Source organism: Aquarana catesbeiana, linkage group LG04 (assembly GCF_042186555.1).
Source record: "Aquarana catesbeiana isolate 2022-GZ linkage group LG04, ASM4218655v1, whole genome shotgun sequence".
In the NCBI taxonomy this organism is placed as follows: Eukaryota; Metazoa; Chordata; class Amphibia; order Anura; family Ranidae; genus Aquarana; species Aquarana catesbeiana.
In genome coordinates, this window is record NC_133327.1 from 267,429,735 (window position 1) to 267,447,569 (window position 17,835).

A 17,835-nucleotide genomic window follows, 5' to 3' on the forward strand; every position below is an offset into this window, starting at 1 on the left:
TCAGCGTACTCAGCCATGATCCTGTGCAAAAGCCACAGCAGAAGCTGGAGAGGAAGAAAAGCGTAGAGCAAACGTTACCAGCCTCATGGGCCACCAGAGCGATTGAGGTGCCTACAAGAGGATCCTGTGACCTTGCCAGAAACCTTGGTACCGTCCTGTTGAGCCAGGACGGAAACAGATCTACCTGAGGAATGCCCCATCGGAAACATATGAAACACGGCCTGCAGAAGGGCCCACCCCGTGGTCCAACCCTAGCCGACTGAGGCATCCGGCTGTCAGTATTCCAATCCTGGAATGCGTATGTCGGAGAGGGCCAGAACGAGAGGTTCTGCCCACCGGAGGATACTGGCAACTGCCAGGGCTAACACCCTATTTCACTCGCCATGGTGATTGACATAAGCCACCGCCGTTGCATTGTCCGACTGGATCTGTACCGGGAGCCCCCGAATTCGATCCGTCCATGATCCAGACATAGTCTGATCGCTCGAAGTTCCAGGATATTGCTCAGTAGTCTGGATTCCACCAGCGCCCAATGACCCTGAACTCAGTCCCAGGACATCTCCCCACCCGGACAGACTGGCATTGGTGGTCCCCCTGTTCAATACAAGGGGAGAAAGGATTTACCCCGCCGAAGAACCGGAGAGTGAAGCCACCAGACCTCTGGTTTCCTGGCTCAGCAGATTGTCCAGAGACCTCGGCACTTGTCCCATTATGCCAGGATCTCCCTGAAGGGAGCTTATATGGAACTGTGCGAATGGAATCGCTTCAAAAAGGTAGATACCATCAGACCCAACACCCACATGCAGGTCCGCAGGGAGGCCCACCTGCCAGACAACAGTAAATGAAAAATGCAGCATGAAACTTCTGGTGTTTGTCCAGAGGAAGAAACACTCTGTCCAGAGCTGAAGCCCGGGTCAGGCTGAGATAATCCAATGTTCTGGAAGAGGTCAAAGCAGACTTCAGATAGTATAGAAGCCAACTGAAATCTGTCAAGGTCTGTATAGGAGCTACGTTGACCCTCATAGTTGAGGATTGGCAGAAGAAGATTGTACAGGCAGCCAAGGACTGCAAACCCCCACTGACGTAACTACACCAGATTCAGGACCAAACACCCGAGGAGTGGTGGCAAGACCAAAAGGCAACACCTTGCGCTGATAATGCCCAGCACCCACAGCAAAATGGAGGAAGTGCTGGAGTTGGGCACATAGTGGAATGCATAAGTAAGCATTCGTGATGTAGATAGAAGCCAGAAAGTCCCCATGATGAAGGGGTGCCACCGCTGTGCGGATGGACTCCATCCTGAACTTCTGTACCCACACAAGGCAGGTCAGGGTCTTGAGGTCCAGTATTGGATGTACCATGCCCTCCATCTTTTGGACTGTGAACAGGTTTGAATAAAACCCCTGAAAGTGTTCCCGACAGGGGAACCAGGACAATCACACTCTGAAGCAACAGGGTTTGCTCATCCCCATGAGAACAGCAAATGGTCCGGCGACAGACGCACATTGGAAGTAAAAAAAAAAACTTTTTGGGGAACATGGCCGGGAAACTATCTTGTAACCGGACAAAATCAAGACGCGCAATGATGTCATCTAGGGTAGCCCCCCACAATACATTTCTAAGCACCACTGCGGAAACAGAGAGCTCAGAAACCAGGGGAACTGCGGCCGAAAGGCATAGCAGACAAACAGCAGTGCCTAGACCAACAGGTCCGCCAATGCAGCAAAGGCAGGGGGATTCTGCTCCCCCCTCCAGCTATGTCAGCTGGATCTTTAGAAGCCAGAGAATAATCTATTGGGACTGCTCAAAGGGGTACCTCACAGCAAGTGTTTTCGGAAGCACAAAGGGCACATTGGACACTCCCAGTCTTCATGGACAAATTTGACAAAATAAGAGGGAGAAGGGAACTCTTTTGCCGCACAAAACAACTTATGAGTGCCAAAGGGAAAACGGCCTTCCGCCGCAGCTACCGCTGCATCCCCCATCTTTAAAGGTTCCCGCACAGATGTAATAAGTATGACAATCAGCGCCTTTTCGTGCACCACTGCAGTTGTGGAGGAATCATCCTCACTCCCTAATAGGACAGAGAGCGTGGCCCCCAACCAGCAAGGTAGGCCATGTCCGTGGCGGCAGAGCCAGATACAGGATCGTTCAAGACAGGGGAGGGTGGGGGGTACCATTTACTAGGCCATATGCCTACGCCTCACAACAAAAAACTCAGGAGGGGGCCACCGAGACCCCCACCACTCGAGGCCCCGCACAGGGGGGCACAGGCCGAGGCCCCGCACAGGGGGGCACAGGCCGAGGCCCCGCACAGGGGGGCACAGGCCGAGGCCCCGCACAGGGGGGCACAGGCCGAGGCCCCGCACAGGGGGGCACAGGCCGAGGCCCCGCACAGGGGGGCACAGGCCGAGACCCCGCACAGGGGGGCACAGGCCGAGGCCCCGCACAGGGGGGCACAGGCCGAGGCCCCGCACAGGGGGGCACAGGCCGAGGCCCCGCACAGGCTGTTTCCACCTAAAGGACCCCCAAAAGGAGACTGCCCTCAGAGCCCCCACAGCGCCACCCCTCTGGCAAGGGGCAGCCGCGAGGCCTAGCAGGCCGCAAAAGTGGTGCCCTAAATTTTCAGCCGCCTGCCGCGAGTGCGCGGCCCGTGGGGGGACTGGACCCACCTAAATTACGGGAGGGCTGCTGTAGGTGGGCCCCCAATCTCGGACGTCCGGTCACCCGCCTCCTAGGCCCAACCACTGCAGCAGGGGGGGGCCAAGGATGGACAGGGGGACAGTGTGTCCCAAAAGCACTAGGCCAGAAGCCTGGGCCTCACATGGGAAGGAAGGGAGAACCCCGGAGGGAATGACCACCCCAGTGAGTACCCACGCCCCACACCACGTCCTGGGAAGGAGAGGAGGGGGCCCGGTAATCAACGATCCAGCGAATCGTGCGGGTAACGCTCCCAGACAGATCCCCTCACCACCAAAGTGGGGGGCTGTCGACCATGAGGAACTCAGGCTGAAACTCAGCTGCATGCAACCTCGCGAGACGTTTAACTCACAGGGCCTGCCCCCGTCCAGTGGGGCTATGTGGCGGTCAACCTAGCGCATAGTTGCGGTCTGCACACGCTCGCTGGCCAGACTGGGGAGACCTCTGGATCTTAGTGTCCAGCCCGTCGCCCAGCCTAGCAGTTGATTGTAGATCTCACCGGAGAAAAATCCAGGAAAAAAGAAAACAAACAAAAAAATTCCCAGGGCTAGAGATCCCAGCAGGGAACTAGGTCCTTACTCCTGACTAGGCAGAAAAAAAACTGAAGGCCTATAGCAGAGAGGGGGGTGTATACCACCTAGGACTGCCCATAGACGTGGCCAAGTCTTTTTATCTGCCTAATGTCCTACTCCTGTAGGGAGCGGTATAACCCTATGGTTTTGAATAATGGAGCACTGTGTGTGTCAATGAACGAAAGAGAAAGATTTAACCTCCATGTATGGAAAAGACTTCTTCACAGTAAGACCTTTTAAAATGTGTAATAGGCTTCCTCAAGAACTAGTTCTACCCAGCTCAGTCAATTGTTTTAAAAAAAGAGCTGGATGTATTTATGAATGCCCAAAATATAACTGGATATTAACATTTATAACATTTAGTAGGGGTAGTTGATCCAAGGAATATCAGATTGCCTTCAGCGGGATAAGGAATGAATAAACTAGCATAGGGGCACCTTTGGACAGCAACACTGTCAGTCTGGGAGGAGGCGAGTGTTAGATGGACTGGGATATTTACATACACTAAACAAATTGAAGCCAAAACTCAGCTCACACTGCAGTTACAGCGATTGTTTTTTCCTTTTTGGGATGAATTTTTTTCATGAATAAAAGGACCATTGTAAGTACCCCTGTCAGTGGTAAATGGTTTGTCTCAACACTAACTGATCTGCAAGACAGTTTGCTCTCTTAAAAAATACCAGACTTACTAGCCATCAGCAGATGAAAATAAAAGAAAGCCTAGAAAAGCAAATGAATGCAGCCACATTATCGAAGCATTGATAAGTTGCAATACAATAAAGGTTTGCTTTTGGGTTTAATATCACTTTAAACATCCCCTTTAAAAAGTGTATAAAAACAAAAAGTGTAATAAATTGCAGATTACTAGTCCGTGGTGTGGTGGCTGCATTAGCTTTCTTTAAGCTTATTTTGCTTTATTTTCACCTAGTAATCTAGCAAACACCACTTGATGTCCCCGTCACTCCTTCGCTGTATCTGTGGAGAAGGCATAGGTGCTCTCCTGATATGGACTACAAAAACATTTTCATCTCCTAATCTCCATTAATTACATTGAGGGTAGGGAAATTGCTAGTTTACAGACCACTGCTAGATAAGATATTCTTCGGAGCAGCTCACCGGAGTGCTCACCGGAGTGACAGACACTGCATTTCTGGCAAAAAAACACAACAGGTAAGTCACTTCCGGCGCCCGGCGGGCTACAAACAGATGGCCTCCGCCTAATCCCCTTGTGTTTAGTGGAGAAGGGAGGCCCCTCCCCTCTTCACTGAACACACGGAGAAAGACAGACGCGATATGAAGGAGGGGCTCCGCTGACGGGGGCACCCGAGGGAAGGAGGGGCTCCGCTGACGGGGGCACCCGAGGGAAGGAGGGGCTCCGCTGACGGGGGCACCCGAGGGAAGGAGGGGCTCCGCTGACGGGGGCACCTGAGGGAAGGAGGGGCCCCGCTGACGGGGGCACCCGAGGGAAGGAGGGGCCCCGCTGACGGGGGCACCCGAGGGAAGGAGGGGCCCCGCTGACGGGGGCACCCGAGGGAAGGAGGGACCCGCTGACGGGGGCACCCGAGGGAAGGAGGGACCCCGCTGACGGGGGCACCCGAGGGAAGGAGGGACCCCGCTGACGGGGGCACCCGAGGGAAGGAGGGACCCCGCTGACGGGGGCACCCAAGGGAAGGAGGGACTCCGCTGACGGGGGCACCCGAGGGAAGGAGGAATTCCGCTGAGGGCACCTGATGGTGAGTTGAATGATTTCATTTTATATTACAATGTAATAATAGAAATAATGTGCTTCAATCATCCTGACACCATAACAACCATGGTGCCGGGATGATGGAAGTGCTAACACCAGGTGTTTGGAGAATCTATCTGCCGATTGTTAAACTTTCTAGAATACACATATTGCTATTGTGGCGTAGGATCTGGGCCTGCTGTCCCTCCCTCTCTCATCTCAGACGCTAACCACACCCCCTTAGAGCCACACCATTTAAGCCATGCCCACTATTCCGCTGAAACTGGGCCCATTTTCACCAAGTGGGAGGGTTCAAAAAGGAAGGGCGGGGTATGGCACCTCCCCATCCTAAAACTTCACCAGCCGCCACTGGCACAGGCCAACTACATTCAGAAAATGCCCTAGGGTATACACCAACAGATGATACAAAGCAGCATTGAACATTAACATCAGCAAAGCATCATATGTAGAGACATTGACATGGAGTGCATTGTGATGGAGGTAAGTTACATGCTCCCCTATAAAGTACCGGGTATGCGATTTTGCTTTTCAGGGAGAAAAGGAGCAGCAAGTGAGACAAAAGAAGGGACCTATGAGTAGCAGTGAGCTGGGCAGGAATTAAGTGAACTTTCCTTGCATGGCAAAAGCACAAGTTTTCAGGTTTATCATTTTCTTCAAAAATTAAATATAAAAAAAGCTTTCCCTCATTAAGGTATACCCACCAAGAGATGATGCAAGAAGGCGGTGAACAATAACATCAGCAAAGCGTCTTATGGGAGAAGTGAAGTGAGTGTATAGCGGGACGTTAAGGGCATAGTGATGGAAAAGGCTCTCATCTCCAAGTGCTCCAGTACAGAAATATACTGCCATCTGCATAACAGGAAAAGAAGAGGAACTCATATTAGGCTGTATTCGCTTCAAAACATTTCTACAGAGCTATGTACATTCCCATTGATGTGTTACAGTAATACAAACTGCAGCCCAGTGCATTGTGATGGCATTTTGAATGGCTACTGTAATGTAAAAAACCTGAACTGCAGAACACCACAACGAGCATGCCATGCATGTTGGGTTAAAAAAAGGGGGCTATGTTATATTTTGGTGCATTAAGGTGCACTGCCAGCCCAAAGGACTGTCTTAATGCATAGTAATGTATTAACGCAACACAGTGTGAGTGGGCCCTTAATATCCTGACACCAGAACAAGAAATTAGGACAAAAGGGGGCACAGAGAGCAAGATTACATGGGTCTAAACCTTTCTACATGCAAGATTTACGGTCTCCCTGAGCCAGTCACTAAAGTAGGAAGGGGGCAATACTGCAACAAAAAACTGACAGAGGTTTAAACCCTAGCTACCTGTTCAAAATGTCAGCATTTTGAAGCATTTTCTCTGAGTTTGTAAAGGGACACAAGGAAACTTAACTCCTGAGACAACTGGATTATATTGCTGTCCCTTAATGAACCCCCCAAAAAAATAGATTTTATTGCAAGTACACAAAAAAAATGGATTTCTGACCTACCCTAAAATTCTGTTCTTTAAATACATTAAGCAACACACTTCAACCACTCTGACTTCTGATCACACCTACTACTGCTTTTACACAAAAACGAAACATGATGACAGGAGTAAGAGGGTTATACTGCCTGGTCAACTTTTTTTTTTGCCAGTGTCCGATTCTTCTGTAGATGGCAGCATAACCCTATGTACCTGCATTACGCATACTGTATCTATTAAATTTACTCCAACAAAAAGGATTCATGGTGAGTCAAAAATTATATTATATTTATTGTACATTAAGGGACATGGGACAGATAATTCAGGTATATAGGGACAGCTAAAAGTAGTCCAAATGAGATGGGCAACATAGCAAACAAGCCCACATAAAAACAGGATTTTTGCATCACACTTACCTGTAAAATCCTTTTCTTTGAGTACATCATGGGACACAGAGTCAGGCTAATATTCATTACCTGCTGGGTTATACTCCATCTCCAGATGAATGGACACTGGTTGACCAAAGGTCTTTAGACAGGAAGTGATCCCCTATATAACCCCTCCCACACAGGAAGCACTTCAGTTTTGTAGCAAGCACTGAATCCTCAAAAAAGAGAGGAGGGATCTCTGTGTCCCATGATGTACTCAAAGAAAAGGATTTTACAGGTAAGTATGAGGAAAAAATCCTATTTTCTTTTTCATACATCATGGGACACAGAGTCAGGCTAATATTCATTCCCAGAGCAATAGCCTTGAGGGGAGAGAGACACCCTGCCAAACAATAGCCATCAGAACTTATACAGCAGCCCACAGTACACTGGGGCCGAAAGCCGAATCCTCGGCTGCTCGAACATCCACTTGATAAAATTTTGTGAACGTATGCACTGAAGACCAGGTAGCAGCCTTACAAATCTGAGCCACACATACCCGATGGCGAAAAGCCCAGGAGGTTCCTACACCCCTGGTAGAATGAGCTCTCACCTTAAAGGGAGGAGCTTTATGTTTCAGACCGTAGGCCTGAATGATCAATTGACGGACCCAATTGGCAATGGAAGCCTTGGAAACTGCCTGCCCCTTCTTGGGTCCTTTTGGTAAAACAAAAAAGGAGTCTGATCCTCAGATTTCCGAAGATCCAGACAAACAAACCTTGACTGCCTGGACAACATCCAATGAATGCAGTCGTCTCTCTTTCGCCGAGCGAGGTTGAGAGAAAAAAGAAGGCAAAATAATGTTTTGATTTAAATGAAAGGCCGACACCACCTTTGGCAAAAAGGATGGAACAGGTTGTAACACAACCCTGTCGTGGTGAAGGATCAAGTATGGTTCCCTGCACGAAAGGACCGCCAACTCCGACACCCTTCTAGCTGAGGTGATGGCCATCAGGAAGGCTAGCTTGCGTGACAGCAAGTGTAATGGAATTTCCTTGATAGGTTCAAATGGTTGTTTCTGTAACACAGACAGCACCAAGTCCCAAGGACACATAGGTGACCTAATGGGGGGAAGCAAGCGAGTTTCTCCCTGCATAAAGGTTCGGATCAGTGAATGGGAGGCTAAAGGCCTTTGGTAGAATACTGATAGGGCCCAGACTTGATCTCTGATTGTACTCAAAGCCAATTTGATTTCCACAGCGGACTGTAGAAGAGAGAATTCTCCCAATCACGTATTTCAGAGCATGCCATTTTCTGGCTTCACACCAAGCATATATATATATATATATATATATATATATATATATATATATATATATATATATATATATATATATATATCTTATGATAAATTTTCCTATTAACAGCTTTTCTAGCATTCACTAGGGTAGACACTACTGGTCCCCAGATGCCACGGTCCTTTAACACCCTGGCTTAAATAGCCATGCCGTCAAATTTAGAGACTATAAATTGGGGTGGAATATAGGACCTTGAGATAGTAGATCGGGGCGACGTGGAAGCGCCCATGGCCCGTCTATTGTCAGTCTCACAATCTCCGGGAACCATGGCCTTCTGGGCCAGGCTGGTGCCCCACAATGATTGGAACCCCCTCTTTTCAAATCCTGCACAACAAATGTGGAAGGAGAAGGATCGGAGGGAAAGCATAAACCAGGGAGTACTGTCCCCATGGAACTATCAGAGCATCTGCTCCGATTGCCAGAGGATCCCTTGTTCGGGACACAAATTGCTGAAACTTGTTGTTGAACCTGGATGCCCATAGATCAACCTCTGGCCATCCCCAATGCTGGCAAAATTCCTGGAATGCCCCTGGGCGTAGGGACCATTCCCCCAGGCAGATCTGCTGGCGGCTGAGATAATCTGCCTTCCAGTTCTGCACTGCCGATATAAAATCAGCACATGCCCCTCTGCCCAGGCTAGTATGTGGTTCACCTCCTTCAGAGCTGAACAACTCCTGATATCGCCTTGGTGGTTTATATAGGCGACTGCAGTGGCATTGTTGGACTGAACCCTGATAGGGCAGTCCTGAAGCTCCACCGTCCAGGACCGTAGGGCCAGACTTACTGCCCATAATTCGAGGACTTTGATGGGCAGGATCTGTTCTGTCCCTGACCATTTCCCCTGAGCTGCGAGCCCTTCTAGGGTCGCTCCCCAGCCTGAGAGACTGAAATCTGTAGTCAGTACTCTCCAAGTTACTGGGAGAAAGGATTTTCCCTTTCATAGGTTCTGATCCTGCAACCACCAGTTTAGGCTTATTCATGCCCGAGGAGATAAGCACATTGGATAATCCAAGGCTTTTCCTCTTCTGATCCAGGCCAACAAGATGTCTTGTTCTAAAGGCCTGGAATAGAACTGGGCATAGGGCACTGCCTCGAAGGAGGATACCATCCTTCCTAGAAGACTCATACAGAGCAGAATGGAGGGTTGTCTGGTGCCCCTTATCTGACGCACCTGAACCTTCAGGGCACAGATCCTTACAAGTGGAAATAATACTCTTGCTTGAACCATATCTAGGATCAGACCTAAATACTTTAGACTTTGAGCTGGTTTCAAGGTTGACTTTTAGCATTTATGATAGAGCCTAAGCATTTCAAATACTGCACTGTGCATATTTTGCTCTGTTCTAGACCCTGTAATGAGTGATCTCTGAGCAGGAGGTCGTCCAGATACCCGAGCACTAGGATCCCTTGGGCCCTTAAAAGACCCAGTACTGGTATTAGGACTTTTGTGAACACTCGGGGAGCTGTAGCCAGCCCAAAGGGTAGAGCCACAAACTGAAAATGACATTCTCTACTGCAAAATGTAGGAACCTCTGATGAGGCTGAAAGATAGGTATGTGTAAATACACATCTTTTATATCGATAGAGGCTAGAAAGTCTACCCTCTGGAGTGAGGCTACTAATGAGCAGACTCCATTCAAAAGGACTATCAGTATATACTTGTTCAGGGATCTTAGGTCCCAAATGGGCCCTGTGTCCCCGTTTGGTTTCTGAACTGTAAACAAGTTTGATTAAAACCCTGTACCCCTTTCAGATACTGGAACCTCTACAATCACTCCTAGATGCACTAGATTATGTAGTACCTGAAGCAATAAGTTTTTTTTTGGAGGATCCAAGGGAATGCTGAATCTTAAAAACCTCTGAGTGGGAACCCCCTGCAACTCCAGCTTGTAACCGCGAGATATAATTGAGGTGACCCACTCGTCCTGAATTATTGTTCTCCAAATGTCTGCAAAGTGCAGCAGCCTCCCCCCCACTCGATGGAGTGGGGGCGTCCCCTCAAAAGGAGGGCTTGGTGCTGGGTTCAGAAGTATTTTGGACAAAGTCTTCTTCTGGCCCTGGCCCTGCAGCTTGCCCTCGGCCCTAGCGCCCTGTTGGTGGTGGAACCACCTTGACGTTGAGACATTGGCGGGAGCAGTCCCTGAGATTTTAAACGAGGTGACGACGTCTGGTTCTTTTCTTCACAGGAAGTAGAGAACTCTTTCCCTCCAGAAATCTTTTGGATATATTTATCCAAATGATCACCAAATAAATGTTCCCCATGAAAAGGGAAACCAGCCAATAACTTTTTACAAGGAAGCTTGGCTGACCAGTTCTTAAGCCACAAGAGTCTGTGCAGATGTACAAGAAACCTGCTGTATTGAATCCTTACTTTCAGGCAGATCATCCTCCTGGTTAGGCATAACAGGCCATTTGATCTTCTTTACGGACTGGCAGATACCAATTGCTGCAACAGCTGGCTGAATAGCTGACCTGGTCAAAGAAAAGGAAGCCTTTAATAATGACTCCAATTTCTTGTCAACAGGGTCTTTCAAGCCTTGTGCATTATCTACCGGACAAGTCAAGTTCTTGTTTAAGGAAGAGACTGCTGCATCTACTGCTGGCATGCTCCATTTGTTAACAAACTTTTCATCCATGGGATATAAAAGGGAAAACCTTAGGAGGAACAAAAATCCTGTCAGGATGTTCCCGATCAGCATACATCGCCTGTTCCAACAGGGGGTGTAGGGGGAAAGCCTGTGCGGCCTGAAGAGGCCCCAGTCATCTCTGCAAGAGGCAACTTAAAGGCAGAACGAACCATTTCTGTCTGAGTCAGGATCAAAAGCCTCTGCGATTGACATCAACTGGATATCTTCTTGTCCAGATTGCTTGGGAAGCAGACTCATCTGCCAGGCCCTCCACAGAGTCCTGAGCTTTAAGCTCTTCCCCATCCTCAACCCATTCCTGCTCCAGACTATAAGGCTACGGGAGGGGGATCTATCACTCTTCCTGCTATCCTGAGGGATGGAGGCAATCATGCCAGCAATCCTGTGCTCTAACCCAGCTAGGGCTGAGGACAGTTCATCCTTAGTGATAAAGGGTGAAGTGGCAGCATTGACTGTAGGCACAATACCAGATAGGCGCAGCAGCTCAGATTGCCTGGAAGCCTCTGGTCTTTCAGGGGATACAACACTAGGGATACGACTAGGTTCATCAGGAACTACTGACGACATAGTGTGCCCTTCCCTGTAGTGTTATGCCCCGTACACACGGTCGGACTTTGTTCGGACATTCCAACAACAAAATCCATGGATTTTTTCCTACGGATGTTGGCTCAAACTTGTCTTGTATACACACGGTCGAACACAAAGTTGTCGGAAAATCCGATCGTTCTGAACGCGGTGACGTAAAACACGTACGTCGGGACTATAAACGGGGCAGTGGCCAATAGCTTTCATCTCTATTTATTCTGAGCATGCGTGGCACTTTGTGCGTCGGATTTGTGTACACACGATCGGAATTTCCGACAAAGGATTTTGTTGTCGGAAAATTTTATATCCTGCTCTCAAACTTTGTGTGTCGGAAAATCCGCCTGAAAATGTGTGATGGAGCCCACACACGGTCGGAATTTCCGACAACAAGGTCCTATCACACATTTTCGGTCGGAAAATCTGACCGTGTGTACGGGGCATTAGTCCCGCTTCTCTTTTTTGAAAACATTTAATATCCACAAAGAGAGAGTACTTGGGTGTAGTATTAAAACACCTCAAAAGGAAGACCCATTTAATAGGGCTCGCCAAGCCCCTATGTAACAATCCTGCTAAGCACCTTTAGCCTGCCAAACAACACTTGGTGACTCATGTGACCCGGGTATGGAAAAATAAGATTTTTATAACCGCTTACCTGTAAAATCCTTTTCTTGGAGTACATCACGGGACACAGAGCCACAGTAATTACTGTATGGCTTATATGGCACCTTCAGGTGATGGACACTGGCACACCCTAGACAGGAAGTTCAACTCCCCATATAACCCCTCCCCTTACATGTGTAACCAGAAAGAGGGGAGGGACCTCTGTGTACCGTGATGTACTCCAAGAAAAGGATTTTACAGGTAAGCTGTTCTAAAAATCCTATTTTCTTTATCGTACATTATGGGACACAGAGCCACAGTAATTACTGCATGGGATGTCCCAGAGCAATACTATCTGGGGGGAGGGAGACAAACAAAAGTAGGGTGCAATCAGCCCTGAGGACCTATACTGCTGCCTGTAGCACACTGCGCCCAAAGGCAATATCCTCATGTTTTCTTACTTCCACCTGATAGAATCTGGTGAATGTATGGACTGAAGACCAAGTTGTGGCCTTGCAGATTTGAGCCATGGAGGCTTGGTGATGCACTGCCCATGAAGCACTAACAGCCCTGGTGGAGTGCGCTTTGAAAATTTAGTGCTTGAACCTTCTTGTTCCAGACAGACAGGATACTGTTTTGCAGCAGTCTCGAATGAAACTGAGCATAGGGAACCGCTTCGAAAGAAGCCACCATCTTCGCCAACAACCTCATACAAAGGCGAATAGAAGGACCCTTATTCGCCCTGACCACCTGAACCAGCTCCTTTATGGCGCTGATCTTTGCCTGGGGTAAAAACACCCTCTTCTGGGCTGTATCTATAACCAGACCCAAGTACTCTAATCTTTTTACTGGCTTTAAAGAAGATTTCCCTAGGTTGAGGACCCAAACTAGGTATTCCAGGTAGTTGACTGACAGGTCGTCTAGGTATGCTATAATTGTTATACTTTGAGTCCTTAATCTGGTCAGAGGAAGGGCCAGAAGTTTTGTAAACACCCGAGGTGCAGTAACTAGACCAAAAGGCAAGGCTACAAACTAAGTGTTTTTCTACTTCGAAACGCAGATATTTTTGACGAGCGGGGAAAATAGGCACATGCAGGTATGCATCCTTGATGTCAATTGAAGCCAGAAGCTCTCCTCCTTGTAGGATAGAGACTACTGATCGGATTGATTCCATGCGAAAAAAGTGGATCTTCAGAAACCGGTTTAGACCTTTAGATCTAGAATGGGTCTGACATCTCCATTTGGTTTTGGCACCGTAAAAAGGTTTGAATAAAACCCCAACCCCTGCTCTTCCATGGGGACCACCATGATCACTTTTTGCGACAAAAGTCAGTCTAACGCTTGAAAGTGAGACTTTTTTCTCTGAATCTTTGGGAACATTTGACTTGAGGAAACTAGGAGACGGGAATTCTCTGAACTCTAGTTTGTAACCTAGAGCTATTGTGGAGACCACCCATCTGTCTCGACATTCCTCCTGCCAGACCCTTGAGAACTGCAGAAGTCTTCCCCCCACCCGAACGAGCGGGGGCGCCTCTTCATAAATAAGCTTTAGCATTCTGTCTTGCAGGTTTCCTCCCCCAGGACTGGTTTTGTCCCTGAAGTTTACCCAAGCAATTTCTCAGTTTGTGAAGCTGAAGGTGGTCCTTCCCCACTTGATCCCTCGGAAGAGGAGTCATCAGTCTCTTCAAGGTCCACTGAGGGGGATTCATCTTGCCTCTCCCAGTTCCTCTGTTTGAGGATCCTGGGTGGTAAAAGGGGACCCAATGAGTTTTTTTCCACTCCCCCTTTCTCCGTATCCCCCCCCCCCCCCACTCTTTAAAAAAAAAAAAAAAAAAAAAAGAAAGATTGTTTTCCCGCGTGAGCGGGCCTCTGATCCGACCGGATCGCATGTGGAGGGGGACTGGGGTGGAGGTGACACAGAACCACCGTTATGGCACTGGCAGCAGCGCGGCATACAGCCGACTGGCCCATGCTCCTTCTGCCTCCTGGAGAGAAGCTGTCCAGGTGGGGGACGTTTAAAAAAAAAACAAAAAAAAAAAAAACCCCTTCCCACGTCTTAACTCGGCTTGGGCTAGAGGAAGCGTGCAGCTTGTATTGACACAGAACAAAAATGACAAGCATGGAACAGGTACGTGCTCTTGGATAGCCCCCGGTGGCGACTTTAGGCATGACAACATTTACTTTAAAAGAGAAAACCCACAAGAATTAGAAAAATTGCTTAGGAATCTCCACTTGCCTTACCCAGCTGCAGGGTTCTGTGGTAAACCAGACAGACACAATCTTCATCACTCACGGTGGGCACCATTTAAAAAACCTTCAGGGACTGGGGCCCCTTTTTATCAGGGGTTCCTGGACCTGTAAAGCACCCCGCCAGGAAACATGGCTGGAAAAAACCAAAGCACTGGATCCCAGGGTCCAGCTCTCTAAAAAGAGAAGCGTTACAGGCAAAACGTCGTTTTTTCCGCCACGAGGCCTGGGTACCATTCAATTCAGCATGAAAAGACACTTTGAATGGATCTGGTTGCATGGCTTGCCCCAGCAAAGATTTCTCCAGCGGAGCTCAGCACAGCAAGTCTTTACTCGTGACCAACACCTAAGACACTGGTGAAAAAACTAATTTACTCCCGGTAAGGGGAGGAGTTATATGGGGAGTTAAACTTTCTGTCTAGGGTGTGCCAGTATCCATCTAAAGGTGCCATATAACCCATACAGTAATTACTGTGGCTCTGTGTCCCATGATGTACGATAAAGAAAATTAACTGCTGCAAGTGTCTGTTCAGAGCCTGCTCTGTGTCCCACAGCTGCCTTCTGGAAGCACTGCATGCTTGGCCTACACAGCTTAAATAAGCTGGGTGTGTGAGCAAGCACATGCGTGGTCCCGGCGAAGGGGCGTGACTGTATTCGCGTATGACGTGAATCCTTGTGCGCCCAGATAAAAGGCTACTGCACATGCCAAGTCGCGTGCTCCATGGCCACCAAACTGCTAAGTCCAGCGGAGCTTTTGGGAATTCCTCGTGCGCCATAGTGAACCAAGGTGAAATGGCATACCGTTGTGCGCCATCATACAAGAAAAAACTGCCAGACACAAGCAAAAAAGGTACACTTTGCAAACACCCACAGCTAGCCCAAAACTCCCCCATATGGTCACCACACACAGGTGTCCAGCCTCTAGCTAGCTTGACTGATTGTTACAATCACTGGGACACCCCACAATAATAAGTAAAGGGGTTTCATTTACACATCCAGGCACAGGGCACCTTAGAAACAAAGAGCCCAAACTTCACCCACCATGGCGGGTTCCTGTCATTTGAGGCCCTTCAAGGACTGGGAACCCTTTTCATGTTTAGGGTCCACTCCCTTAGACCTGTACAGCACCCTACAGGAATGCCTTAGCGCTGTGGTGTCCAGGATTCCACTTCATAGGGTCCAGCGCCCGGAGGCCGCATTGCAGGCAAAACCTCATAGGATCTTGAGTCTTCTTTGCGAGGCTCGGGTACCATTTATCTAAGCATATAAAGCCTGTGTCAATGGTCAATCCATTGATTCATTTAGGAAACGTTTGTGGGACTAGAGACCTGGAACTCAGAGAGCTCAAACAAACCGTGCCATCCACCTTGAAGACACTGGTAAAAAATATATAGGGGGTCACTTCCTATCTAAAAGACCTTTGGTCTACCAGTGTCCATTCACCTGGAGATGGAGTATAACCCAGCAGGTAATTAATATTAGCCTGACTCTGTCTCCCATGATGTATGAAAAAGAAAACACTGTGGCTAGATTGTGTCCCCATTAGAAGATTACCCCTCTATTAAAGTTTCACCTGGGCCAGAGACTGGTCAGCTAGTCTTTAATTGTGAGATTTCAGGTACTTCCCTGATGGTTAAAGTATGCCATTGGTGAGACCACTCACTTCAAGGTCTAGTAAGTTGATCGGGGGATGAGCCTCCCCTGGCGACCAAGTCCCCTGCATCATCTCCAGTATGCCTCCCAAGCTGGCATCCATTGTGAAATTCTCCTAGACCACCAAGGAGGATTTCCCTGACCTCAGAGATAGAGACATATGCCAAGAGGACAGGGATAACCTGGCCCGGGGTGAAAGACACATGTGACTGTCCAAAGAACATACCTTTTGTCCCCAGCAGCTAGAACGTTGAAGTGCAACAGTCTGGAGTGGAATGGGGCATACAGAACTGCCTCAAAAGAAGCAGCTTTCAGGCATGGAAAGCTCAAGCAATGGCAAAGACATAGACAGCTCCTGGACTGCAGAGTCTGAACATGGAAGCAGAAAGTCAGGCGTTTGTCTTGCAAAAGAAAAACCTGAGACTGTCAATACAGTATCTAAAGCAAAACTAGATACGCCAAGCAATGAGCAGGCTCCAGCACTTGACCCCTAGAAGTTCAGGGTCCCATTGTACCTCTGCAGAGTTTGAACAGTTTGTTGGACATTGACTGATGGAGTGTGTTCTGACTGCTCCCACAGTAAAAGGGCGCCCAAGTAGTATACCACTATTGAGATGCCTTGTGACCAAAGCAGAGCAGCTGCAGCCATAACCCCAGTATAACCACTTCAACACAAGGATGTATGGGTATGTCCATTTGAGGCAAGTGAATAGGGAAAGCTCTATGAGCAAAGCAAGACGCCAGTAGGGTTCAGGTCTTGTATCAGTGCCAAACATGCACATTCCCATGTTAAACTGTTCTGTTACCACACATGTGAGCAAGCTGCAGCTATCCAGATCATGCGTAATTATAAGGCTAACCATGTTCAGAGACTGAAAATTCCTCAGCAGAAGGAAGACACCAGTGCCTGCACAGTGAACTGAAGTGCTGAACAGAGAAGAGTGGGGGATTTCAGATCCCTGGACCACTGGCCCGGCTGCATGGGCACTGACAGCTCAGCATCCCTGGAAGCAAGTACAGTGGGCACCGGTGGGGTAAGGAGGTTTTACGGTGTTAGTTCACCTTTTCTTTTTTTTTCTGAAAAGGAGAACACCAATAAAAAGGGACTTCTGAAAAAAAAGGCTTTCATTTCATACAGCCATATAGGGAGACTTTGGCCATTGACCTCTATGCTTAGAAAATGAAAAAAACATCTAGTTTTAGGTGAAAGGGCATAAAGTGTACTCCACGTTACCTGCATAGGCTTGGAGCACATATTGGTCAGAACTTCCTTGCGTGCAGCAGAATACTCATCAGTCCCAAATTGTTCATTCAAGCTTTTCTGCCAAGAGAAAATAGAAATGGGCCCAACAGTCTGATTTAACTTACATCTTTAAATGCATATTGTAGCATAATAATTTGGGACAAATATTTTAGTTCTGTCAGTTTTTGTGGGTGGAAAGCACAGGGCACTTGTCCAGTCCCGCTGCCGACAGAGTGTAAAGAAATTTGAGAGAGGATTTATTGAAACTGGAGCAGCTGTGTATGGCAACCAATCAGCTTCTGTAGTTCATTTTCAAAGTTTAACTGAACAAGCTGAAAGATTAAAGCTCATCACCATCACCCCAAACACACTGACCCCTACCGTCAGGTAGTGGTTTATGTAGCAAAACAATAGAGTGGTAACCACAGGAAACAGGCGTCTCTTTATCTTAGGCTCTTCGCTCCAATAATGCAATAAGGATTAGTAGCCAGCGAAAGCACTCCACATTTGCAGCAAAGCATTAAGTGTACATGTGAACGAAAAGGGAAGGACTCATTGCGCAGACATTCCACATAGTAACAAATTTATTAAGTACCAAATTCAAATGGACACTCACATTTGGACAAAGGGATAAAAGCAAATT

At 48.1% G+C, this 17,835-nt stretch overlaps 1 protein-coding gene across 22 annotated transcripts in view; it reads right to left on the reverse strand.

Annotated features, from left to right (window-relative positions):
- The window catches only part of DIS3L2 (DIS3 like 3'-5' exoribonuclease 2), a 1,051,599-nt gene that overhangs the window by 21,387 nt on the left and 1,012,377 nt on the right, over nucleotides 1–17,835 (reverse strand). For all 22 annotated transcript variants that reach the window (XM_073626503.1, XM_073626502.1, XM_073626498.1 and 19 more), the window contains 2 exons: nucleotides 17,184–17,270; nucleotides 5,721–5,868 (listed from right to left, as the gene is read on the reverse strand). In XM_073626503.1, the coding sequence (XP_073482604.1) occupies nucleotides 5,721–5,868; nucleotides 17,184–17,270 (235 nt within the window). The remainder of the gene's footprint in view (nucleotides 1–5,720; nucleotides 5,869–17,183; nucleotides 17,271–17,835) is intronic.